Here is a 26742-nt window from a genome sequence, read left to right as displayed (position 1 = left end):
TACAGAAAACATGTTTTTTTTTTTTTTTTTTTTTTTTTTTTTGTGGGGAAAGGTTGCTGATGAGCATCTGAAACTTCATCCCGTGAGTGCCAAAATCCCCAGCTTAGACCTCACGGTGGGAGACAAAGCCCACCTTCCATTAAGGAAACTGGAAGTGCCGGAGTCTACCTTTCCCAGCCTTGTTTGTGGCTACAAGCAGGCACAGGACTAGGCTCTGTCCAGTGGATGCAACTGCCCCAGGCTTTTGAATCACAACCTGGTCAGCTGGACCCAATGCTCTGCTACTGGGCCTCTCAGATTTAATCAGCCCAGGTGCTTTTGCTCCATGAGCATGCCATGTCTCTTAGCATCTCAGGCAGATAAGGAGTGGTGGCAGCAGAAGCAAGCAGAGCTGCTCTGGCCTCCTGCAGGGGCAGGAGCCTCTGGGGAGGTATCAATGTTGAACCCCAGTGGCAGCAGTGGGACCAGCTGGGCCCAGTTTGGCAGCAGCACTGGTATTATCCTCACCTGACTGATTTTGTGGGACGATTCTGGCTGTGTTCTGGTCTCTTCCCATCTGATTCCGAGGCTGGTTCTACAGCCTTCCAAGTCTTCCAATGAATATGTGAGCTACTTAGTTTCTTTAAAAAAAAAAAACTCTTTCCTGCATATATTGCTCACAATCTGTTTCTGTTGCTTCTATTAAGAACCTGACTGGCATAGGACTTGATGACAGGAAGTGGAGCGCCCCAAGTCCCAGACCGGAAAACAGGGAGCTTGGCTGTGTGCTGGAGGTAGGGTGGGGCACAGACCCCAAAATTTCCTGTACAGAATTTGTCAATACTCATTTTGTGGGTTCAAAATGGAAGGCTACATTGTTACCAGACAGCATGCTGACAGAGTTTTATGGGAAATGACAGGATAATATTAAGGGTATTGTACCACTGGCCTCTTCTTGCAGCCTTCAGAAAGATTTTACAAGAAAGAGATAACCTTGAGCTGAAGTGGGACGGTCAGAAAGCAAGAAAGGAAAAATGCAGATACCCCTACTTTTTTGAAAGTTCATGTTACATTAGTTTGCTTTTACAAAAGACCTACGTTAGTATCTGTTTTTGCTGGGTGAAAGAAATGTAAAGAGGATTTTCACTTTTATGAAAAACACATAAACTAAAACAACATGCGGTGTTTGCTTTGCAGTGAGCCCTTACGGAGGCAGCGGTGGACTGAGTATGACAGGGCCCCACCAAGCTCCTTCCTCAGAACTATGCTGAGCATCTCAGCACCAAGCTCCCATAGTTTTGAACTGTGTCTATGAACATCTATGCTTTATCCCGGTTTATGCTGCACATCTTTTAGTGAAACGTGTCCTAAGGCATCAGAAAACCATGAGAGGTTATGTTTTAGGTCTGGGAATGCTAAAAAAATTTTCCATAAGGATGAATGGTAACTGCTTCTGCACTTTATGTCACTTTGGCTTTGTTATAAGAAAGGCCCTTTCTGCCTGTTGCATGTGATGGGGATTTCTTCCTTTGTAGCCTTGCAGGGTTGGAAACTGGTCCAGATAACAGAATATGGGAAGGGCCCCCTATAGTGCTAGGTGTGTTACAGAGGCTTAATGAATAGGATCAGAGCTCCTGGTTATTCAAAGATGCCAATCCTGCGAAAGGGCCACTTAAAGTGAGTCCACCTAAACAGCGGATCAGAATTTCATGGTAAGTAAAGGGGAAAAAACTTTGAGTCTTTAGTTGGGAAGGGGAAATGCTTTACCAAAGTTATATCTTTTGTCTTCCATTTGACAAAATTACAACTGCAGTCTAATTCTGATGAAAAAGAATGCATCAAACACTAATTTCTTTTTGTGTGATTTTTCTGACAAGTGATATTCTTTAGTTTGTGTTTGAATTCCACTGCACAGTCATAAAAATGGTAATTTTGCTCAGACCAGAGGGCTTCAACCATTAGCCTAAAGGCTTTTCTAAATCCTTCAAATTATTCACATTTGCAACATGAGTTGGATTTTTCTCTTCTTCACCTGTGAGCTGGCTTAATTGCAGGATTCTTCACCTGTGATTCAGGAATTCCCTAACATCAAAATTACATTTGGTGACTTTAGGAAACTCTGTACTTTTCCCAAGATATGCAGCCAACATGCAAATGCTTACAAGCTCAAATGATTAGCTAAAGGCTTGACACAGAAGGGAAGGGTTTATGTTATTTCTGGGAGGGACCAGGGGAATGTTTTGGTGGGGAGTAACGGGTAAGTGGCTAGTAAATTAGTGACACTGCCATATCATGAAAAAATTAGCTTCTCTACTCAATCTTATAATCTTTGTCTTGGATACTGAATATCAGATATTGAAAATGGCCCTGAAAATCCCCTCTCCCTCCCAAATTACAATAGATGGCAGGTTGATGACGTATGCCGGGTTGCCTGGGCTTCTCCTTCTGTGATGACTTCTTGGAATATTAGACAAGGAAGGTTCTGTCTATGCTTCTAGCTAATGTTTGCTAGTTCTCTATGGCAGAGGGTCAGGAAGGATGTTGACACATCACCTGAGCCCAGGACTCAGGTGAGGTGTGCATGTGTCATACCTGTGCCATCCACGTCTGAGGAAGGTTGGGAACCCCTCAGATGTGGTTAAGTGCTCAGACCCGCCATTTATAGTAGAATGAAAGAAGGAGGCTGGCCTAGGAAGGGGTAGACTAATGAGATGGATACTCAGGGAATGGCATGAGGGAGCAAAAGCCTACCGTAGGACTTCTAAACTCCAGGGCAGCCTATTAGAGAAGGCCAGCAACCAAAATAGCTCAAGAGGGCCAGGTGGCCAGGGTGAACTTGAAAGCCCCTTCTCGCCAGTCATCTAAGGGTGGCTGGTGCCATTGCTTAACTCCAGATAATTGCTGCCATGAGAGAATGTGTAGCCCATGATGTAGCCCACATTTCTCTTTTTCAAGAGAAACTAGAATTTTACATGAAATCTCTTCATTTTTATTTTATTTTTAATTGCCTTCCCTAGGTTTTCAATGTTACCAGCAGGTTCAATTAAAACTAACCAGCCAACCTGTGGCATAATAGTACAGGTATGTTGTTTTTTTGCAACCTCAGGCTGTATGCCAGGATCACCCTGGAAGTGGGGAAGAAATGCCTGCTCAGGGACAGTGAGGGGTCCATCTGATCTCAGCCAAGTGGTTGTGTAGAAGGGAAGGGCAGAGTATGAATAAGAAGGAGAGGAGAGTTGGTTGGAATTAAAAACAAAAACAAACAAAAACATTGGCCTGGTACTGGTTACCAAGCTTTCCTAATTTAATCCCTAAAACGATCCTTTGTGGTGTACTAACTCCACATGCAGTGATGCGTTAACTCATCTGAGGATAGCGGACAAAGTAAGAGTAATCAGAATTTGCACCCAGAACCCTGTGAGCCTGCAAGCTCTCACTACTACTCAGGAGGCAGGTGTTCTGGGAAGAGGGCAGTACCATGCATTTGCTTACCCGGCACACATACTGGCTTTGGGGTCCTGGGGAGAAAGTCTTAGAGCGGATGATGGTGCTCCCTCGAAGAAAGGGCCCTGGGGATGGTGTGCCTACCCGTCGGTCCTTGGGCCGCACCACTGTGGGAGATGGGGCTGGGGTCTCTGTGTTGGTCTCTTTGTCCACCTGAAGAAGAAGTCAGAGCTCTGAGACCATCAAGACTCATGGGGCACAGTCTCCAGCTGCTCCCCACTCCCATCATCTGGCCTTTGACCCACAGATACAGCTGGGGGCTTCCTAGGCCCTGGCCTTGCCAGCCAGGACAGCGCCCAAAGCCCCACATGCTGGCCCCTATTCTTCTGTATGGGTTGGAGCATATTCAGTCCCCAAACAAGCTCACATGAACAGTATATGGATGGATGTCCTGGACTTCATACCCTCAAGACGTCTGTGCATTTTAACAAAGCCACACCCAAGGCCTCTAGCGCTGCAGCTAAGAACTGCAGATGCTTTTCTGGAATTATGGAGGCAATCAGCAAATCTCAGCCCTTTTCAGGTTTTCATACTGTCTTTTTATAGTCATCGCCAGCAACAGACAAACAAACAAGAATGCCTAAATGCAGGCCCTGTTAGTCTACACAGTGCCTTTGTGTAATTTTGCAAAAGGTGCCCCTTTAGGCTGGAGAGACTGCAAAAAGACTTTCCTCTTGGTGTGGAGCAGTTGGAAGGTGGCCCTAGGTTCTTCTCTAGCCCCTCTTGGCCAGGTACCTTTGTGCAGTGCACAACTTGCAGCTCCACCCCTGGCTGCCCTGCTTGCATACAATGGGTGCTCTATTTCCTGCCAGTGCAAAAAAGAGGGATCTCTATGGAGAGTGAGTCTGGTTATAGTGTGTAACCCTAGTGCAGCAGGGAAGGAGGTGGCGAGGGGAACGTGACCGGACTCCTTTTTCCTATTGTACTTTGGGCAGATCCAAACAAAGAAATACATTCCTCTGAAACCTTAGAACCTGCCTACAAGGTTGGCATTATTGTATCCATTTTAGAGATGAGGAAATGAAGGCTGGAGAGGGATGAAGTCACTTGCCTAAGACTATACAGCGAGGGAATGGCAGAGCCAGCATCTGAACCCAGACCCATCTGGCTACAAAGCTTGAGGTCTAGAGAAACAGGGGAGCTGCAGAGGGCAGGACAGAAGAGGGGAGAGCCAGACTCTCCTTGTTTACTGTCACTAAGATGACCTGAACTACAGGCAGGGACACTTCTATAGAACTTTCTGCAGGTCACCCTATTCCAAGGACCTGTCCCCTGATGCTAGAGGAGCCTTTGTGGAATGCCTGGACTCAGGCACCGAGGGCTACTTCCTCAAGATGGTTCTTCCAGTCTCCCTGGAGGTGCCTACCTTTAACGCTGGGCACTCGTCCCTATCAGGTGAGGCTTTCTCAGCGAAGATATCCTCCTCTCCTTCCTCCTCCTCCTCCTCCACTGCCACTTCATTCTCGCTGGTCTCCTCGTACCTCCTGTGATGACAAAGAGCTTTGGTTACCTGCCCAGAGACCACTCTGATCCACTCACTTGCTTTTAAATGTACCCAGGGCAGGGCTTCCAAGCCTCTTCACCACTGAGGACACATTTAAATAAACAAAAGTGAGGTATAACTGACATACAACACAATGCATTTTCATTGCATAGTTTCAAGAGTTTCCACCAACGTATTCCCAACCAATATACTCCTCCGTGTAACTACTACACTTGAGGTAAAGAACATTCCATTATCCCCGAAGGTTTCTTGTACCTTTGCCTATTTAACCTTTCCTTACCCTCAGCCTACCACTGATCAATCACTACAGATTGAATCTGAGTTTTCTAGCATTTCATATACATGGAATCAGACAGTATGTGCTCTTTTGTCTCTGGCTTCATTCTCTCTTGTCTAAAGTTTTTAAGATTCAACTATGTTGGTGCCTGTATCGACCCTTTTAATTGCTGAGTGGCAATCCCAACGGATTGGGTATATCACAATTCATATAGTTATTCATCTATCTGGTGATGTATTTTTTTTTTTTTTTACAGATTTTATTTATTTGACAGAGACAATGAGAGAGCACAAGTAGGGGGAAAGGCAGAGGAGAGGGAGAATCAGACTCCACGCTGAGCAGGGAGCCCGATGCAGGACTCAATCCCAGGACTCTGGGATCATGACCTGAGCTGAAGGCAGGCGCTTAACTGACTAAGCCACCCAGGCACCCCTGGTGATGAACATTTGAATGGCTTCCATTTCTTAGCACTTATGAATAAAGCTTCTTATAGCCATTCACCTATAAATCTACGTAGATACAGGTTTTCACTTCTCTTGGATCTTGTATTAGTCTGCTGGGGCTGCTGTTGCACACAATACCATGGACTGGGTGGCTTAACAGACAGAAATGTCCTTCTCATGGTTCTAGAGGTTAAACATCCAAGATCACAATGTGGGCAGATTTGGTTTCCTCTGAGGCCTTTCTGCGGCTTGCATGTGCCCACCTTTTTGCTGTGCCCTCAAAAGGTCTTCCCTCTGTGTGCATATCCTTCCTTTTACAGAGATACCAGTCATATCAGATTAGGATTCACCCAAATTTTTATGGCCTCATGTTAACTTACTCATCTCTTTAAAGGGCCTATCTCTACAGTCACATTCTGTTTATGAGGGTCACAGCTTCAGTATATAAATTTGGGTGAGTGGGTGGGTGAGTGGGGGAGTACAATTCAGACCATAACAGATATACACCTAGGAGCAAAGCAGGGTCCTATGGTAAGTATGGTTTCATCCTTTTAAGAAACTGACAAACTGGGGCACCTAGGGGGCTCAACTGGTTAAGCATCTGCTCTTCACTCAGTGGAGAACCTGCTACTCCCTCTTCCTGTGTCTCTCTTCCCTCTACTCCCTGGTTCATGTTCTCTCTCTTGCTTGCTTGCTCTCTCCCAAATAACTAAATAGAATCTTAAAAAAAAAAAAAAAAAAAAAAAAGGAAACTGACAAACTTTTTTCAAGGTGGTTGTGCCATTTGACATTTCCACCAGTAATATTATGTGAATTCCAGTTCCTCATCTATACTTGGTACTATCAGACTTTCAAATTTGGTCATCCTGCTGGGGGCATATTTGTATCTCATTGTGGTTTTAATTTGCACTTTCCTGCATTTACTGACCATTGATATATTTTCTTTTGCAAAGTGTCTGTTACAATATTTAGCCTGTTTAAAAACTGGGTTGTCATTTTATTATTGAGATGTCAGATTTCATTACATCTTCTGGATATGAATCCTTTGCACATATTTGCTCCAAGTCTGTGGCTTGTCTTTTCATTTTCTAAATAGCGTCTTCCAAAGAACAGAAGCTTTTGATTGTGATAAAGTTCAATCTATCATTCTTTTTCTTTTATGGTTTGTGCTGTTTTGTCTTACCTAAGAAATCTCTGCCTACCCCAAAGTTGCAAAGAATTTCTCCTATGTTTTCTTTTAGTAGGTTTATAGTTTTACCATTTATGTTTCACTGTATGATCCATTTAAGATTACTTTTTGTACATGGTGCTCAGAGATTATTTTTTCCTATATGGATATCCAATGGTTTTCTGGAACCGTTTGTTGAAGAGAGTTTATTTTTGGTGACACTTTTCATAATTATTATTTCCCTTCAGACTCCAGGGTTGGGAGGAGTTGTTGTGACAAATGGACTGCATTTGTTAATTACTAATTTATCTTTACTCCCATCTTCTCAAAGACATACAGAACTGCCAGGCATCTGATCAGCAGGAGACAGTGTTGCCATACTGAGCGGAAGGAATTCCAGCCAGAAGAATCTGACATCCCCTTAGGTGGCTCAGTGAGACTCTGGAAAAACATAAAACCTCCCTTGGGCTTTTCCTGATGTGGAGGAAAGACCTTGGATCACCAGCTCCAGCCCCATGACTAAAACCTCCCCTGCTCTTAAATGGGGACTGGTGCTAATGGACCCTCCTTACTTTCCTCTTTTGCCCTCACAGCTTCTTGATCTACTCAGAAAAGGGTCACTCAACATGAGAACACACAATAAGCACCTCCCTGAGAATCTGACAGATGCCACATCAATCGGCATTTATTGAAGGCTTAACAAGCACCATGTGCTATGCTAAGGCCTTACAACAACACTGAAGGCAATTATTCTTTCCATTGTATAGATTGGAACGCTGAGGATCAGAAAGTTGATAGGCCTTGTCCGGCATTACAGACCACTAAGTGGTGCAGCCAGGTTACCAATACAAGGCTGTCCAACTCCACTCGGTGCTTAACCATGAGGGAAGTCTTTTCTTTTTGACCATGTGTCTGATGTAAATATTTCCAGAAAGGAAAAAAAATCTCAATTGTCAGGAGGAAAATGATTATAGTAGACAACATCTTTTTACTCATTAGAGTGGCAAATAAATGCTGGTGAAGGCATGGGAAATAGGCATTTCCCTGCAGGGAGTGTATATCAGAGCAGCCAATTTACACTCTGAAATCAGTTTAGCAGTATCTGCTAAGATGAAACATGTATGTATTCTTGATTAAGTACTCTAGTTAGAGTATACTGAGCATCAGAGAGGGTGTAGGTTAAGGGTACTCTTAATGACTGCTGGGGGGGGGGCGCATTTACTAGTTCAACCTTATTTGAGAACTATTCTGCAATGCCTATTAAAATATAAAGCACAAATGCCCTGGGACCCAGCAATGCCATTTCTCAACCTCTGCCCTGGACAAACACATACAAGTTCCCAAGGAGGCAAACACAGGACTTTCACCCTAGCATTGTCTGGAATTATAGTCTATTTTCTAATACTCTTAGAATTTTGGTTTGCTTGTGGGTCTTAAAATAATCCAGGCTTGTGATTATATGCGCTAAAGAAACCTAAGCAAATAAAAGGAGGGAGTGACTATGGCATGCTGGCCCTTGGGTGTTGAGAGAGACGGAGAGGAAATTAGAAGGGAGGGTCAGTCTTTGGCAGACCTCTGCACACGACTCCAGAGGGGAGCAGGCACAGCAAAGCTAGTTAACATTCCAACACCAAAAGAAGCCTCCAGTCTGGGGGTAGGGGGGCTGCGGATGGATTTACTCCAGTACAGCAGCTCTAGGATTCCCGGTCCTCTTTGTAAGTCAGTGTCTAGGGAAGTTTGAATGGCAGGGGTGGGGAGAGAAGGAGCCACAAAGGGAGAGAGAACAGAAGGCAGTTGCTAGGGGATGGCTTGAAAAGTCTCACCACAAGCTTGGAATTTGGCAGAAACCACTGATCTTGTGCCAGGGTTTTGGACGACAGGTCCTGGGCCTGTTTCCGGCATCAGACCTTTGCATAGCCCACCCTAGCCCAGCAGCAGTGTGCCACAGAGAGGAAGAGAGAGGGAGAGGCGAGAGAGGGAGGGAGAAAGAGGCGAAGTAGGAAGGGATGGAAAGGAAGAGGAGAGACAGGAAAGATAGGGACACAGGGAGGGAGAAAGAGGGAAAAGGAGAAAATGACACAATTGAGAGAGACCCCTAAAACAAACGAATTAACATACAAAAATTCAGGAACCTTGCCCTACCCTTTAACACATGGAGAAATAAAATAGTAAAAAAGAGTAAAAGAGGGGTGAGGTTGTGGGCAAATCCAGCCTGCTGCCTATTTTGGACAGCTGTAGCTATGAGTGGTTTTTCTTTTTTTCTTTCTTTTTTTTTTTTTTTTTTTGGTTTTTCATTTTTAAATGGCTGAAAAAAATATCAAAAAAAGAATGATATTTCATGACATGGGCAAATTAAATGAAATTCAAATTTCAGCATCCATTAGTGAAGTTTCAATGGCAGAGACATGATGATTGGTGCATATGTCATCGAGGGCTTCTTTCATACCACAACCGTAGAGATGAATAGATGCACAGAATCCACATGGCTCACAAAACAGACATTTATGAGCTATTTGGCCCTTTCCAGAAAACATTTGCTGACCCCTGGAATAAAAGATATTATGGAAAGGCCCTTTCTGGGACTAAATGTATAACTGGGGGCTGTAATAGAATAATATAGAAGAGTTACTAAGTGCTTCTTGTGGGACAAAGTCCGTGCTAAGTGCTAGCGTGCATAATTCTATTGAGTCTACAAAATACCCCAAGTGTTGTGGCCATTCATCAAATCTGTGTTTCATGGAGGCGGAAATGGAGGTTTAGACACATGGTCTTCAGCCCTAGCTATACATTAGGATCATCCAGGGAGCTTTTAAAACTCACTGATGCTCGGGCCTCACCCAGACCTAGGATCCCACAGGAAGCTGGCTGAGCAAGACTCCAAATCCCTAGCTGTCTGAATTCAGAGCATGTGCACTTAAGCCGGACCCTACTTCCTCCCAAATGGCAAATTCACAGGCTGTGGTCATTTCTGAGATGGGATTTGCCTTCTGCCTTCCTAGCTGGTAGTTGGCATGGTTCCTTCTCATTTTCCAAATGATAATTTCTACCGTCCACTATGAGCTTTCTGCTCAACCTTCATTACAGTGGCTTTCCCTTCAGCCCTCTGCAATGAGTCCATGAAGTTGGTGTGATATCCTGCTTTTCCAGATGAGGCTCAGATAAGGTTAGACAGGTTAGAATGATGTGCATGACAGCAGCTGCCCCTGGGGTGGAGGGCAGGGAGAGGAGGAAGCCCAGAGTGGGCTCCTAGAGAGCTGCTTATGATTTGCTTCTTGATTTGGATGCTGGTTACATGGATACTTTGGCTTCTGAAAATTCACTGTGATGTGTGCTTAGGGCAAATTTTATTTAAGTGTGAAAAAGTTAAAAATGCTTTGCCAAAGGTGACACAAAAAAATGATGAAGCTAAGGTGTGAACTCTGGTCTATACCACTGTTTCCTAAATGGGTGATGAGACCTCTTTTTTTGGGATAAAAGAGACTAAGAAGCATTGAAACAAACAGAGAGAAAGCTGTCTCCAGTTCTTCTTTGGACACAAGGAGAAGTCTCTCTGGCAGTGGCATGTCTTTAATATTGCTGAAATACTGACTAATCTTCCTGTTATAAAATGACAGAAGACATCAGGTCTAGAGCCTTAGCAAGCAATAGGTCTAGGTGGGTTTTAATATATTTGTTGTATTTTCATTAATTTTCCAGTTACTTTCTGAGGCAGACTTGCTCATGGCCCACCCAGTATCCACCTCCACTCTATTCCTTGGTAATAGAACCCTGATTTTTGTACCCAACTTAACAGATCTCATTTCCCAGCCTTCCTTGCAGTTGGATAGATCAAAGATCAAATGTCTAAGCCTGGCCAGGGAGAATCAGGCAGAAATTGCTGGGTGGGACTTTTGGTTAAAATGCATACAGGCATCTTTTGTCTTTCCTCTTTTCTGATGGCTGCCTGATGGCTGGTGATGGGGCAGCCATTCTGAGCTATAAAGCTGCCTCCCGTGATGGCAGTCACCTAGTAAGCAGAGCGAAGAGGAAGGAGAGGAGGAGCCTGGGTTCCCAGCAACATTTGTTGCTGACAGATGAACCTAGGATTGCTTTTTCCCATTCTTCTTTTTAAGTAACAAAGAAATAAACTATCTTATTTGAGCTGATTATTTATCCTCTCTATTACTAGTAGTCAAATGCAATTCCTTACTGAAACATCTTCAATTTATGGCAGATTATACTTACTTTCCACTTACAGTAATAGGAAACTTTTTTTTTAACCAAAGTAAACATCAGTGAGTCAATGCAGACACTAATATGTGAAATAGCATGAGTGATTTATAGATCACAAAATGACAAATTGGGAAGAAATTCTGGGAACCATCATACCAGGCTACGTACAGTTGATCTTGGAACCACACAGGTCCACTCATATGTGGATTTTTTTTTTTTTGATAAATATCCTACGGTGCTGTACATGTATTTTCTCAACTTTTTTTTCTGGCTTACTTTGTTGTAAGAATACAGTATATCAAACATATAATATAAAAAGTATGTATAGATTTTATGTTATTGGTTAAGACTTCTGGTCAACAGTAGACTCTTAGTAGTTAAGTTTTGGGTAAGTCAAAAGTTATATGTGTGTTTTCTGTGTGGTGGCTTGGTGCCCCTAGTCCCTACATTGTTCAAGGGTCAATTGTACTGCCTTGTCACCTGTAGAGAACCCATGTGGAGAGAGGTTCTGTTTTCCCCGGGAAACACTTCTCTTGGTTGCCCTGGAGTTTGGGCACCTCATTCCTGTGTCCAGGTCCAAGCCAGATCAGTTCCTGAGGGCCCAAGGGAGCCCTTGCTTACCAGCTGTCCTCCAGCGTCTGTGAGTTGCTTCTTTCCTCCTGCCTCTTCTCCAGCTCCACTGCTGTCTGTTCCAACAGAGCAGATACAGCATCCTGTGGAAACAAAGGCCCAGGGGTTCATCTGCATACCACCAGGGCCACCTTACCTGGCAAGAATCAGAGCTTAGAGTGTGACCCTCCCCATGAACTGAGAGTAAAACTGAAGACCAGAGTGAGTAAGCCTCTTGCCCCCAGGTCACTTATAAACTGGAAATACAGCACTTAGTTCATCTAACTGGCAGTTCTGAGAATAACCCCTATACGCATGGACAGACTTTTGGAAGACAGTCAAGTTTAGTAGTTGAGTGAGGCAGAATTAAGATCTCTGGCTGTAAAGAGATTATGGTGTAGTTGGGGAGACCATCACATGAACTGTCAATAACAAAACAATGTGATGTTTAGGAATAAAGGAACAATGGCAAAGTCAGCTTGGAGGTTGCATTCAGGGAAGACTTTCTGGAGGAAGAACATCTATACTGAATGGTGTCTACAGTGAGGAAGCCTGTGTGACTTGAAGAAATTAACCTCTCCGAGACTCAGTTTCCTCTACAGTAGTTTCTAATAACTACTATAAAGGGTTGTTATGAAAATTAAATAAGAATATATATATAAGGTATAAAGAAGAACACTGAGCACATAATTAGCACTCAGTAAATGGCAGATAATAGTAAAGCAAAAACTGATCTTGTAGTTTTCTGAGCACATGGTTAATTTGCAAATACCCTGGTACTGTGGGCCCAAGCCTGGAAAATCCTTGAAATCTTTTGGTGAAGAGGGAACAAAAACCAATCAAAGGCCTGGTATACATCAGGCCCTGATAGATAGCTTATGTGTAGCATCTTATTTTATCTTAACAACTATTCTGATAGGTAGTCCTTATGATTTATTCCCTTGAGAAATGGGAACAAAGAAACTAATGTGCCTAGGGTTCACATCACTTACCCAAGGACAAGCTCTAGAAAACAGAGGATGTTTTCAAGACCTTTGCCAGCTCACTGACTCCTTTTTGGAGTGAGGGAGACCTAGCTTTGTGTGTTGCTAATTGGATGTCCTTAGGTAACCTTTTTGAGTCTTGGTAAATGGCATATGATAAGCAGGACAGTGCCTGACACAAAAGGAAGTGCAGAAAATGATGAGGATGATGAAAAGGTAGGTGGGAGTAGGGAGGAGGAAACAGGTTTAATCCTTACCCTTATCCTCACCTGTACCACCTAGCCTCTCCCCTCTATTGAAATTCTGGGCAATGACTATACAAAGTAACCACGTACTGACTCTTCTTTACATGTTCTCCTTCAAATCTTCCTAATGACCCCCCAAGACTCAGATTAGACATGAAAAAAATAGAGGCTCACAGAAGTGAAATGACTGACCCGTCACCCAACAAATACCCAGTCTTCTGACTGTCCTTCCTGTGACTTTCTGCTGCCTTTTAGACAAGTCTTTACTACTGACCACTATGCAAATAGCAGCATCTCAATAAAGGTTAAGTTTCTTTCTTCCATAGGTTCCTCCTTTCTTCTCCACTTCATTAAAAAAAAAAAAAAAAAAAAAAAAAAACAACACATAAATTTAAGGTTTCTGTCAGGTGAGTTATATTATGTCAAGCAAAGTGCAGAAGGGGAGAGAGCACAGATGTGGAAGGGGCAAAGTTGCAGATGGGGGGGCAGCCTGCCCCTTAGCAGAGGCCTCTCCTATCCTGCCCTCCTCTCCCTCTCTGTTCCAATACCCTTTGCTGCTCCCCCCACCTCTGATGCCCAGCCCTCTCCAATTCTGGGAGAGGCTTTTCCTTCCATCCATCCAGCTGCTGCAGACATAGAAGGGTGGGGCTAACCCAAGACCCTGCTCACCGTGCTTTCAGGCCCTGGGGTGGGGACCTTGGCTCCCATTGGTTTGGTCTCCCTGCTCTGTTTCTTCAAGTATTTGTAGCTTAGGAGGTTGTACCAGCGAGTCGACCTCTCCCCAGACCGACAGACCTCAGCCAGGCTTATCTGGGCACCTCCCTGTTGAGGATGGGAAAAGGCAAGAGTATAAGCCAGACTGACAAGGTATTCTGGGGAATTTGGCTCCTGGGAAAAGTAGGAAAACTATCCCCAGAGGGTATAGGAGCTTCCGCAAAGAGGAAAGGGTTAGTTGCTAATCATTTCCTATAACTCACTCATTCACTAACTTACTATTTTACTCATACACCAAATCTTTATTGAACACCTATTGCATGTATTTTTTTTATTATGATAAAAAACAAAATTTACCATCCTGTCCCCAAGTTTTACTGAAATATAATTGCCATGTAATGTTGTACTAGTTTAAGATGTACGATATAAGGATTTTGCGGGGTGCCAGGCTGGCTCAGTTAGTAGAGCATGCAACTCTTGATCTGAGAGTCATGAGTTCAAGCCTCAGGTTGGGTGTAGAGCTTACTTAAAAAATAAATAAAGAGTTGGTATAGTATTTATTGTTAAATGATCACCACGGCAAGTTTAGTTAACATTCGTCATCTTATGGTTACAATTTTTTAAAAAAGATTTTATGTATTTATTCATGAGAGACAGAGAGAGAGAGAGAGAGGCAGAGACACAGGCAGAGGGAGAAGCAGGCTCCATGCAGGGAGCCTGATGGGACTCGATCCTGGGTCTCCAGGATCATGCCCCGGGCTGAAGGCAGGCTCTAAACTGCTGAGCCACCTGTGCTGCCCTACAATTTTTTTCTTACCATGAGAGCTTTTAAGATCTACTCTCCTAACAACTTTTAAATATGCAATACAGTGTTGTTAACTATGGTCCCCATATTATGTTACATGGCTAGAACTTATTTCCCTTATAACTGGAAATTTGTAGCTTGTGACTCCCTTCACCCATTTCTCCTACCTCTCTCCACCCCAGGTAATGACAAATCTGTTTTTTGTTTCTATGAACTTGTTTTTTTAGATATCATGTGGAAGTGAGATCATGCAGTATTTGTTTTTCTCTCTCTGGCTTATTTCACTTAATATAATGTTTTCAAGGTTCATCCATGTTGTCACATGAACTTTGCCATCTTACTTTTAAGTATCTAGTTCAATAGAGTTATGATTTACATTGTTATGAAACAGATCTCTAGCACTTTTTCATCTTGCAAATCTGAAACTCTATACCCATTTGAGCAACTTCCCTTTTCTTTTTCCCTGGTCCTAGTTACCACTTTACTTTCTGTTTCTATGAATTTGACTACTTCTGAAAACTCAAATAAGTGGAATCACCCAGTATTTGTCTTTTTGTGACTGGCTTATTTCACTTAACATAATATTCTTAAGGTTCATTTGTGTTACAACATGTGACAGGACTGCTTTCCTTTTTAAGGCTGAATAATATTCCATCATACACAGAGATTTTTTTTTTTAGAGAGAGAGAGCATGCACAAGTGAGTCAGAGGGCAGAGGGAGAAAATCTTTTTTTTTTTTTTTTTAAGATTTTATTTATTCATGAGAGACACACAGAGAGAGAGGCAGAGACACAGGCAGAGGGAGAAGCAGGTTCCATGCAGGAAGCCCGATGTGAGACTCAATCCCGGGACTCCAGGATCATGCCCTGGGCCGAAGGGAGGTACCCAACTGCTGAGCCACCCAGGCATCCCAGGAGAGAATCTTAACCAGGCTCCACACGTGGGGCTCGATCTCATAACTCCAAGATCATGACCTGAGCCAAAACCAAGAGATGGGATACTTACCTGAGTGACCCAGGTGCATCAGAGACCGCATTTTTAAATCCATTTATCTACTGGCACACATTTGGGTTGCCTTTGTCTCTTGACTATTATGAAAAAAGGCTGTTATGAACATGGTGTACAAGTATCTCTTCAAGATCTTGGATATTGATCTTGATCAGTTGTGAGACTGGTAGATCATATCGTAATTCCATTTTTAATTTTTTTGAGGAATCTGCATACTGTTTTCCATAGCAGCCCATCAACAGTGCACAAGGATTTTCTTTTTTCCATATCCTTGCAAACATCTGCTATTTCTTATCTCTTTGATAATAGCCATTCTAAGAAGTATGAGGTAGATTTGATTTGCATTTCTCTGATTAGTGATGTTGAGCATCATTTTATTGTACCAGTTGGCCTTCTGTATGTCTTCTTAGGAAAAATGACTATTTAGATCCTCTGCACATTTTTAAGTTGGATTGTTTGCTTTTTTACTATGGAGCTATAGTTCTTTCTACATTTTGGATATTAACCCTTTATCAGATATATGACTTGCAAATATTTTCTCTTATTTGGTAGGATGCCTTTTCATTTGTTGATTTGCTCTGCTGTGCAGAAGCTTTTTAGTTTGTTGTAATCTTACTTATTTTTGCTCTTGTTGCCTGTGCTTTTGGAGTCAGATCCAAAAAATTATCATTAAGACCAGTGTCAAGGAAGAAGATTGTGAACAGGTCAAAGCTCCGGCAACAGGGGACTGGAGGAATAAACTATAATATCTTTACACAATGATATTATTATATTATATAATATAATCATATTATATAGCTATGTACAAAAAATGAGGAAGATCTCTAGATGCTGATGTGGAGATATTTTCAGGCTGTTTTGTTAAGGGAAAAAAAACACAACAGTGCAGAATGGAATATGCAGTACGCTACATTTTGTATAAGAAACGGAAAAGGCACCTGGGTGGCTCAGTCAGTTAAGTGTCTGCCTTTGGCTTTGGTGGTGGTCCCAGGGTCCTGGGATGGAGCCTCATGTCAGGTTCCCTGGTCGGTGGAGAGCCTGCTTCTCCTTCTCCCTCTGACCCTACCCCCCTGCTCTGCTCTCTTTCTCAAATGAATAAATAAAACAATCTTAAAAAAAAAAAGAAATGGAAAGAGGGATAAGAATATATATATTCCCTCTAGATACATACATATATTTTGCAACATATTTGAGGTGCAAGGGAGAGTGAACATTATCGCATGAACATATGTGCAATGAGAAATAATGGAAAGATAAAGATAACACTAATCAAAGTGGTTAGCTATATAGGATAGGTGGTAGTATTGGGTGCAAGGGCAGGGACAGCAAGATCTCTCTTCAGTTAATCTTTATATACAGTTTTTCTCTGAATTGTGTAAATGGATGCCTTAAGATGAAAATAAACTACTACATCAAATTAGCCAATCTGAATATAACCTTCTAGAGAGAGGATTTATTTCCAGTGACATACAACCTTAGTGGTAAGGATGATAAAATAATTCTAATCATTCCTCAGAGGGTTTTTTGTTTCAACATGTTCTCTTTTGAAGAGCCCTGATCAAGTCTGGGGTTTAGTTGATTCACCATCCCCAAACACAGCAGTTGCTGTGCCAATGGGTAGCAGAAATGCCACAGGCCCATTTATGAAGTGGGCCAGTAGTCAAGTGGTGGCTTGAGTGGCATTGGGGATGAGGAGAGGGCTCTCCAATCCACCTGGGATCCTTTTCCCCAGTTTTTCCTTCTATCAGGATGGACCAGGGTGTGCTACAGACTGTGTAAACCCATTGTGTGGCTAAAGGTTAATTTCTACAACAGTGGTGAGTAAGTGGAGAACACAAATTCCTACCTGCAGGACTACAGTCAATTCAGGTATTGAATGCCTGGTGCATTTTAGGCACTTGTAATAAATTTAAATATATACAAATATGTAATATAATACTCATTTATTCATTTAATAAATATCCCCTGAGCACTTTGCAGACTCTGGAGCCACAGAAACATGTAAGACAGGCTTCTGCCCTCAAGGGACTCAGAGTTTCTCAGGAAGACAGACAAATGCATCAGATATTACAGTTCAGAACATGCCAGGCCATGTGTGAGGGGCAAGGGGGAATGAATATAAGGACCACTTTGAGGTATAACACTGCCACCAGATTATTATTAATTTCAGCAAGATACACGGTCTACTTTAGGCTGGCTCATAGGTGAGAATATGGTCCACTTTGACTTTGGTAAATCATGCACTTTGAGGGCATACATTTACCTAGTTGATACATACATACGTGCTATGTAGCCTCTATGAACCAGGCACTGTTTTGGGTGCTGGGGATACAGCAGAATAAAAAGGTCTGCCCTTGTGAGCTTACGTTCCAGTCTCAGGGAGTCAGATAAACAAATCACTAAGTAAATGCTATATTGTGTTTCACAGAATCGAAGTGTCATCAATTAGACGATTCACTATTTTATGCACCCTAAGAAAGAAAAACAGTTTCCAGTTATAGTACGTGACTTGTCACCTACTATAAATTGCATCTTGATTTTAGTTATTTGATAAAATATGAAAATCATGTATCCCCTAAAATCTGTGATATAGACAAATGCTAGGTGGGGGAACGTGCTGCAGGAGAAAAACAATGCAGGGAGAGGAGATGATGGGTACTGAGAGAGGGGAAGGGCGGGATGTGATTTGAAATAGGGTAGAAGGAAGACTGCACGGAGAAGGTGACATTTGGGCAAGCCCAGGATGAGGTGGGGGAGTGAGCCTTGCCCATCAGTATATGGGAGGAACAGAATCCGGTCAGAGGGCACAGCTGGAAGTATGGTAGTATGCTGATGTATCCAAGGGGCACGAGGAGGCCCAGGATTTCATTTTGGGACGACAAGGGGCAAATCCCCAAGGGCCTTGGGTGGCAGGCAAGGGGCCCAGGAATTAACTTTAGGTGGAGACAGAAGCTACTCTAAGGTTTTAGGTAGAGGGGTCACACGCACAGATTTGCAATTTAATAGCATCACTCTGGCTACTGTGTTGAGAAGAGATGAATGGAGGCAAGGACAGGTGCAGGGAGACCCAGTAGAGACTGCTGCACAATCCAGGTGACAAATGGCAGTGGGGCCAGTGTGGTGGTAACCAGCTGGGGTGTGGGCCTCTTCTGAAGATGGAGCTGCCAGGAGTTCCTTTCTTTTTTTAAATGTTTTATTTATTTACTCATAAGAGACACAGAAAGGCAGAGACACAGGCAGAGGGAGAAGCATGCTCCCTGTGGGGAGCCGGATGCAGTACTCAATCCCAGGACCCCAGGATCACAACCTGAGTGGAAGGCAGACGCTCAACCACTGAGCTACCCACGCATCCCTGCCAGAAGTTCCTAAAGGACTGGCTGTTGGGTGGAGAGACAGAGAGAGGTCAGAGATGGCCCTGGGATCTTTGGCCTGGTGCAGTGAAAGGACGGGGCTGCCGTCACATGAGACACTGGAGGAAAGATCAGGAGTGTGCTTGTGAACAAGTTCATCTGAGAGGCTTCTTGGACAGGCAAGAGAAGATGTGGAATAGACAGCAGAGGTGTAAGGCAGCTGTGAGTGGAGAGGCTCAGGCTGGAGCCATACATCTGGCCTGGTGTTTGAAGCCAGAGGACCAAGGTCTCAATCACCAGGGCAGTGGATGCAAATGCAAAAGGGAGAGGCGCTGGGGCCTTCTGACATATAGCAATCAACAGAACTGAGAAGAATCAGTGAAGGAGACAGAAGAGTGAGTGACAAGCGAAGGACACGGAGAGCAAGGTGACCAGGAAGCCAAGTCAGGGCAGAGGATGCCGAGGAAGACTCACTGAGGAACTGAACTAAACACCGTTAACCCAGTCAAGGGAGATGACGATAGAGAAGTGGCACTGACGACCTCGCTGAGCACATTTCTAGTGGAATGGTGAGGACAAAATCCCATGTGAATTGGCTTACAGAAAGAACATGAACACCCTTTTGACATTTTGCTATAAAGGAAAGAAACAAGTAGTAGCTGGAGGGAGACATGGGTAAAACACTTTTTTTTTTTTTTTTTTTTTTTTGCTTTTTGGGTTTCTAAGCATTGGGGGATTCACAGCATGTTGGTATACTGACAGGCCAGATCCAGGGGAGGGGAGAAGACTAGAGAGAGGATGGAGCTCCAACAATTGGTGGTATAATGTCCCTGAGAGGTGGGAGCGGGGAGGGGCCAACAGGAGAGCCAGGAGAAATGGCAAGAACCACCTGAAGCAAGGGCCTCAGCAGCGGGAGCTTGGGAGTAGGGCAGGAGCTGCAGGAAGTCTGAGGACAGAGGAGAGGGTAAGAATTTGCCCCTGGGGGGCACCTAGGGGCTTAGTCTATTAAGCATCAGATGTCTGTTCTGGTCAAGATCCCGGGTCCGGGATGTAACCATACATCAGACTCCCTGCTCAGGGAGGAGCCTGCTTCTCCCTCTCCCTCTCCCTACCACTCCCCCTGCTTGTGCATGCTCTTTTGTCAAATAAATAAGCAAAATCTTAAAAAAAAAAAAAAATTCAAGAATTCACCCCTGGGACAAGGGGAAGGCAAATGGGTCTAGGGAGATGCAGTAGCAGGGCTGAGTAGCATTAAGGCTCATGTGAGGTTTATGACCACAGTTTTATTTTTTAAAAGATTTATTTATTTGTGAGAGAGAACACACGCATGCTTGCGTGTAGGGGGAGGAGCAGAGGGAGAGAATCTCCAGCAGACTCCATGCTGAGTGCGGAGCCTGACGCTGGGCTTCTGGGTTTTTCAATCTCATGACCCATGAGACCACGACCTGAACCAAAATCAAGAGGATGTTTCACCAATTGAGCCACCCAGGCACCCCTATGGCCACAATTTTAAAATGAAACCATATAGCATGGCTGTGTTTTCCTCCAAGTGCATGGATGGAGAGTTCACTTTGACAGGGCTGGGGTTTTCCCAAGTGGGGGTGGCAAGGTGAAAAGGGGCAGGGGAGCCTCTTCGTTGTAATGGTTACCTATGAGATACCATTGGGGCCCAGGAAGTGGGCTTTCTCTACAGAACCTGCACTGAGTGGCTCTGAGTCTAACAGCTGGGGAGTGGACAACCAGGGCCCAGCTGGAAAGCCTGTGACCCATTATGCCATGCTAAAGCATTTGGTAGAACTGTTGCCCAAGATATAGGAGAAAGCAGGCCACATATACATCCAAGCCCACAATCCAGGTCTGGGGCCAGGGGGACACAGTAACCCCCTGAGAGGTAGGACAGTACGATGGCTGCGTGGAAGGAAGCTGGGATCAGGAAGCAGGCTTCTCCACGTGATGGATGGCCTGGGCAGGTTACTTAGGCTTCTGGAGTCTTGATCCTTTATCTGCAGATGGAGGCAATCCTAAGGCTTCTTCCTCAGGCTACTAGGGAGGCTTAAGTGAGATACTGTATGCAGAGTTCCTAGCGTGGTACTAGACCCAGATGCTGGTCAGGATGGGGACCATCCTGGGTGATTAAGCAGTGCAAAACAGACCAGGGATTTCCCCAAACCCAGCAGTGTAGGGAGACCACATGGGAGCACACAGCCTTTCTCCTCATGTTCTGCTTCCTCGCCTGCTCCTCTAGCCACCAAACCACGGCAACCCACAGGATGCGGGAAAGTAGATTTCCCATTGGCCACAGACAGAGACAAGCCACAGTGGGATGAGCGCTTTGGCTGCTGCCATGGCAACCAGCAATGGCCAGACTTCAATTAGGAAGGAGGAATAAAAGACATCCAATTAGGAGAAGAAAATAGGATTCTCTTCTCATTGAGGAATTCCCAGAGCTGAGGAAATGCTTCACCAGAATAGCCTGGGTTTGGAAAAGCTTCCTGCTCTAACATCCAGTGTCTCTCATGCTCAACAGTCTTCAGCCACGATCCTACCTGGGGGTCTGGAGAGCACCATGCTGGTGAAAACACGACAGGGCTGATGTGGGTGGGCTGTACAAGTAGACCTGCCTCGGTTCTAAATGTTCCTGCCTCTTCCTGACAGTGTGACCCTGAGAAAGTTCTTTTACCTCTCTGTGCCTTGGTTTCCTCACTAGCATTAGAGTATCTATTTTATAAGATTATAGTGCGGGTAGACAAACTACATGGAGAGAGCTTAGCTTAGTGCTCACCACATAACGTGCATTCAATCTATGAATCCTATCGCATTATGGCCAATAATAATACCAACCACGTAAATGGCAATGATGTTGTTCTGTACCCCAGCGGAGGGGGATGGGGTGGAGAATGACAGCCAGTGAGCATCGGGTATGTGCAGACACATTACTATTTTCATCCTTGCTATGAGGACCAGCAGCAATCAGCAGCACTTAGGAGCTTCCCCAATGCAGGATCCCCTGGTGTCTTCCCCACTCCCCTGCCCCCAACCAAACTTGCTGAATCAGAATCCGCATTTTAGCCAGAGCCCCGGGTAACCTGTGTGCATGTTCAGTTCCAGAAACACTGCCTTAATCCTCACTTAATCCCCAGAGAACCATCCGTGAGGTAGCCAGTGTCAGCTGGATTTTATAGAGAAGGAGACTGAGATGGAGTCTGAGGCCAATGCAGTGTTAGGCACAAGGGATGTGGCCTGGCAATCGGTCAACTCAGAAAGGAGCTTCCGGCTTCCTTGCCCCCTTCCCAGTAAGTGCAAGAATGCCGTTCACCTGCACAAGTCCCTGCTTGGAACCCGGATGAGCTTCACTTACATTACAGCCTGCGTTTTCTCCACGCCTTCTCCCTACACTGCAACGTGCGCCCATCCCCAGAAGGACAGAAGGCGGCCCAGATGGACAGACAGACAGGCATGGCCCTCACCAGGCACTCCTCCAGATGGCTCCGGTCAGTGGTACACACGTCGACTCTTAAGGTCTTCTGGTGAAGGGCTGGATAAGACATGGACACCCAGAACATCTCATTGAACACGAGGGTGTCTGAGGCGTCCAGGGGCCGGGTCCGAAACAGGCAGGTGGTGCTTTCGGAGCAGGGAAGGATAGCTACACGAATGTTCCTAGAGGGTGACAGAGGAGAGCCTATAGGTCAGCCCAAGTGTGGGCTGATGTGCTGGGCTCAGCAATTGCCACAAATCCCTAAGAAAACAACAGTGGGGAAGTCTGTACATTCTCCAGTGGCTATGCAGGTATTTGTAAAGGAAGCAGAAAGGGCCCCAAGGATAATGAATTGCTCTTCCTTCTGAATCCCCCAATCCCTAGAACCTCAAAGTGGGTGGAGCCGGAGGCGAACCATGTGCAAACTTCCATGAACAGAAGGATCGGCAAGTCTGCTTGTTAACACTCAGGAATCCTTACACACTGCCGGTCAGAAGGCAAAATGCTACAGCTCCGGTGGAGGGGAATGTGGCAGTCCGGACAAAATTATAGATGCACTGACCCTGTGACCCGTTCAGCTCCCCTCTAGGTACTCTCCCATGGGTACCCCTGAACAAAGACCAGTGACATATGGAGAAGCTTATTCATTCCGGCACTGTAAGAGCAAAAGGCTGACAACAAGTCTACTGTCCAATCTTGTCCTCCTTCTGCTTGACATGCTTTCCTCCTGCCTTTCCCCTTCCCACATGTGGCAGCTCCAGATGCTGGCTGGGTACAGACCACAGAAACAGGAGCTCCTGTTGCTGCCCTGAGTGTGCTGTCTAGTTAAAGAAGGAGCATGTAGGCAGATGAAATGCAATGAAACATAAACCCGGTCTGCAATGGGAAGAGCCAATAAGCCAACGGTGCAGGTGTTTGCTGGATCGTCCACTGTAAGCTAATACCCCTCACACCCTTCCATAGAAGCACAGTGGCAGGCAATGACTCTCGAGAACAGCAGACCTATCTCTTTCTGTGTGGCATACTTGAGCTTAGAGCAGATAAAAGGGGCCGTGACCTTCTTTTTCATGAGGCTTCAAGCTCACAAGGGCAAGGATTTGCTCACTACTCCATTCTTAGTGCCGGCACAGCACAGGTGCTTATGACATACTTGTGAAGGAACTGAAGCTGTTTAGATGCTTCTCTTTATAGTCAGTGAGTTTACCATTATGCCTGTATCCGCATTCACAGTACTGACACTTTGCATTACGGTCATATATATTAAAGACACACAGGGCCCGTTGTTGGAGCAGGGCAGAGCAGGAGAGTACTCCCGGGGACGGCCACAGAGGCTGAGAGGGTAATCTATACCCTGTCAGCAACGTACTCACACTTTCTGGTCCTGTTGCAGCAACAGAGCAGAAAGGTTACTGAGCTGGATGATTAATATTGCAAATTGCTTATTCTTCTCCTCATACCTGAAATGGAAAGGGGCAGATGGAGCACCTATGAGTGACACATTTCTCTGTTTCTTAATGATCACAGATGGGGCTGCTGGCTGCTCTGGGGACTCTGGTGAGCTTGAGAGCATAGGGCCAGGGCTTTGCTGCCATGCAGGGATGGAGATGCAGAGCCTAAGTCTGAATTTTTAAAGAGAAGCCAGAAGATTTCGTGTGAAATTTCTTGATATTTAAATGTCAGCAATTAATTTCCAGTGAAAATAGTATTGAGGCCCTCCTGCCTCAAGAGAAAGCAACAAGAACAGCCAATCTGGGCTGTAGCCTCCGGAGGGTTGAAACCACAGTGGGATGATGGTAACACGAAAAGCCACAGCTACAGTGGCCAAACAGATCAAGATGCGGGTCTTACGCTCTGGCTCTGCCACTAGCCAGCTCAGTGAGTTCAGGAAAATTAGAAGGTCTTCAAGACCTCATTTTTCTCTTTGTAAAATGTGGAGTTGAAAGGGAGGGAGAGGGTGGCCCCCTTTAGTTGGGAGCCCACACTGTTGGCAGGTCCCGGGGCAGCCGTGAAGGTCAAAGCTGGGGAGATGCTGCTGACCACCCCTCTGCGCTCGTGCTCCCAGTCACTTACTTCAAGGCAATCTGAACCCGGGTGGTACCCACTGCTTCTGATTCATCACTGTCAAAAGCAGCAGCTTCGGAAGCACCCAGTCTGGAAGGCAACAAGGGGAGGAGGGTCAGGCTTCCCAGCAGTTACCCAGGGCCAAAGCCACTTTCCAGAAACGGGCTTCTCTCTGGCAGGGTGCAGCTGGGTCCTCAAGGAGGAAGGTTTGGGTCTGCTCAGACTCCCGGCAGACACCTGCCTTCCCACAACTGCTCGGGATTCCTCTCTGAGAAGGGCTGCTCTTTCTTTAGGACTTGCACCCCTAGCCAGATGTCCTTCGTGGCAATCATGGAACCAGCATCCCTGCACACATGCCATGCCCCAAGCCCCAGGGGGAACAACAGTGCTGTCTGCATCTCCAACACACCTCAAACAGGGTTCCCAAGGGGAAGATGGGGTCACCTGGCTATGCCCTCCTATGGACCTCTCCCATACCCCTGAGGGGGCCCAGGGCTCTGCATTCTCAGACGTCCCAGAGAGAGCCAGGACTTCTATGGACCCACCTCTGCACGGAAGCCTCATACACACCACTGTCCCCAGCCACCGATTCATCCGACACAGCTGCTGAGACACAGGCCACTTTCAGGCTGCACCCCTGGGCTGTATTCATAGCTGGAGGAAGAAGGTGGAAAAGGAGGGATGGCAAGGCAGGGTTCAGAAATCAGGACAGTCTTTGCAACACACACTTTGATCCACCCTTTGTCCTTAGGCAGTCCTGCCAAATACCACCTCTGAATTCGACAGCAAGGTCCTGCCTTGCTTTGGGGTACGTAGGATTCTTTATTTAACATCCCAGATTTGGAAGCCAAAGTGCCTGGATTCACACCTCAGCTCCATAACTTACTGCTTCATGACAACTGGGACATGGATTTCAGCTCTCTGGCCCTTGGGTTCCTTGTCTGGAGGATGGAGAGAGTAACACCTACCCCGAGGGGCTGTCAGGAGGACCCAACAAGACATTCTAGAAAGTCCTTAGTACAGAGGCTGATGCAGGAAAAGACTGAAATTTAGTACCACTATCCTTACTGCAATGGTCATCCCCATCACTGTGGTGATGCCTTTGAGACCGATTCCTACACATCTGGGGCAAAATAATAGCCCCGGGACCCTTGGGAGGGTCAAGAGGAAGAAGAGAGGATTTCACTACTAGCACTCCCACTCGGCCTACTCCATTCCACTCTTTCTTGGTTAAGATTTTTAAAATTTATTTGAGAGAGAGTGAGTAAGGGTCAGCAGGAGAGCACAAGCAAGGAGGAGTGGTGGAGGAAAATGGCAAAGCAGCCCCCCCCCCCGCCCCGAGCAGGGAGCCTGATGAGGGGCTCCATCCCAAGACCCCAGGATCTGACCTGAGCCGAAGGCAGACACCTAACTGATGGAGCCACCCAGGCGCCCCTCTATACCACTCCTAACTCAACTCCTCAGCAACCCTGTCCTTCATGGAGGCCCTCAAAGTATCCAACCCAGGGCTCCAAATAGGCACTTGGCACATGCTACATATTCCTTCCCTCCTTAAGTCACAAGCATCGATGGTGTGCCAGGCCCACTGTCAGGCTCAGAGCTATCAAGATGGATAGGACAGTTCCTGAGCTGCGTGCAGCAGGTAAGACCAGATTCAGGCTCTTAGAGCTCACAGCCAGCACTTCTGAGCGCCTGCTGTGTGCCAGGCACCAGGGCAGCCTGGAGAGGAGACTGGAGGGCAGGCCAGTGTTGGAGGGACACAGCGAGCCGGGAGAAGCCAAGCAGCTATCTGGGTGCGGCCTTCCCAGCCTGTGTCCCACGCCTGCTGCGGCCAGCGGAGACCTCCCGCCTTCAGACCCACGCATCTCCACCCTCCACTAAACCACTTAAGGAGATTAATTTGTCTGCTGACTGAACAGCAGCATTAATCGCATAACCTGCTTAGTGTCGGCGCTCAGGCTGGCATCGTTCACTGCAGGGATGGCTTTTGGAGATGGCACGAAGGAAACGCCATCCTGAGACATGTGCGGTCCTTGGCCCAAAAGCCCTAAGGGTACTCGGGGAGGAGGGGGTGGCTCCCAGCACCTTGTTGGGTCCCTGATTTGGCTTATTGCCACCTTTGACAGAGTGTCAGGAGCTCTTCTGCAGCTTCGTTAGAGGTTCCACCTGCACCCGCTCCTCTCCAGGGGACAATTTTCTGAAGTTTGCCACCTGCTATAGTATGAAGCCTGTTTTTATTTTTGTTTGAGAGCACTCAGCAAGACTCCCTTCCTGATGAGGGAGCCCCAGGGATCTCTCGGCTCCTCTTCTAAGGAAATGGCTGGCACTCACCCAGCAGAGCCTTTAATTAACCAGGAAATCTCGTCTTCCCCCCACATTGCTCCCACTGGCCCTTGGACACG

General features: G+C 45.7%; 1 protein-coding gene across 4 annotated transcripts in view; it reads right to left on the bottom strand.

Annotated features, from left to right (window-relative positions):
* The window catches only part of WWC1 (WW and C2 domain containing 1), a 154371-nt gene that overhangs the window by 13684 nt on the left and 113945 nt on the right, over positions 1-26742 (bottom strand). For all 4 annotated transcript variants that reach the window (XM_055324794.1, XM_055324796.1, XM_055324795.1 and 1 more), the window contains exons 12-19: positions 24886-24994; positions 24350-24430; positions 23650-23736; positions 22269-22461; positions 13594-13746; positions 11709-11800; positions 4850-4967; positions 3472-3636 (exon numbers count right to left, since the gene is read on the bottom strand). In XM_055324794.1, coding sequence (XP_055180769.1) covers positions 3472-3636; positions 4850-4967; positions 11709-11800; positions 13594-13746; positions 22269-22461; positions 23650-23736; positions 24350-24430; positions 24886-24994 — 998 coding nt within the window. The remainder of the gene's footprint in view (positions 1-3471; positions 3637-4849; positions 4968-11708; positions 11801-13593; positions 13747-22268; positions 22462-23649; positions 23737-24349; positions 24431-24885; positions 24995-26742) is intronic.

This window comes from Nyctereutes procyonoides, unplaced genomic scaffold, assembly GCF_905146905.1.
Source record: "Nyctereutes procyonoides isolate TBG_1078 unplaced genomic scaffold, NYPRO_anot_genome, whole genome shotgun sequence".
NCBI lineage: Eukaryota > Metazoa > Chordata > Mammalia > Carnivora > Canidae > Nyctereutes > Nyctereutes procyonoides.
Note: the sequence above shows the minus strand (reverse complement) of the source record. Positions and strands in the feature narration are given on the sequence as shown.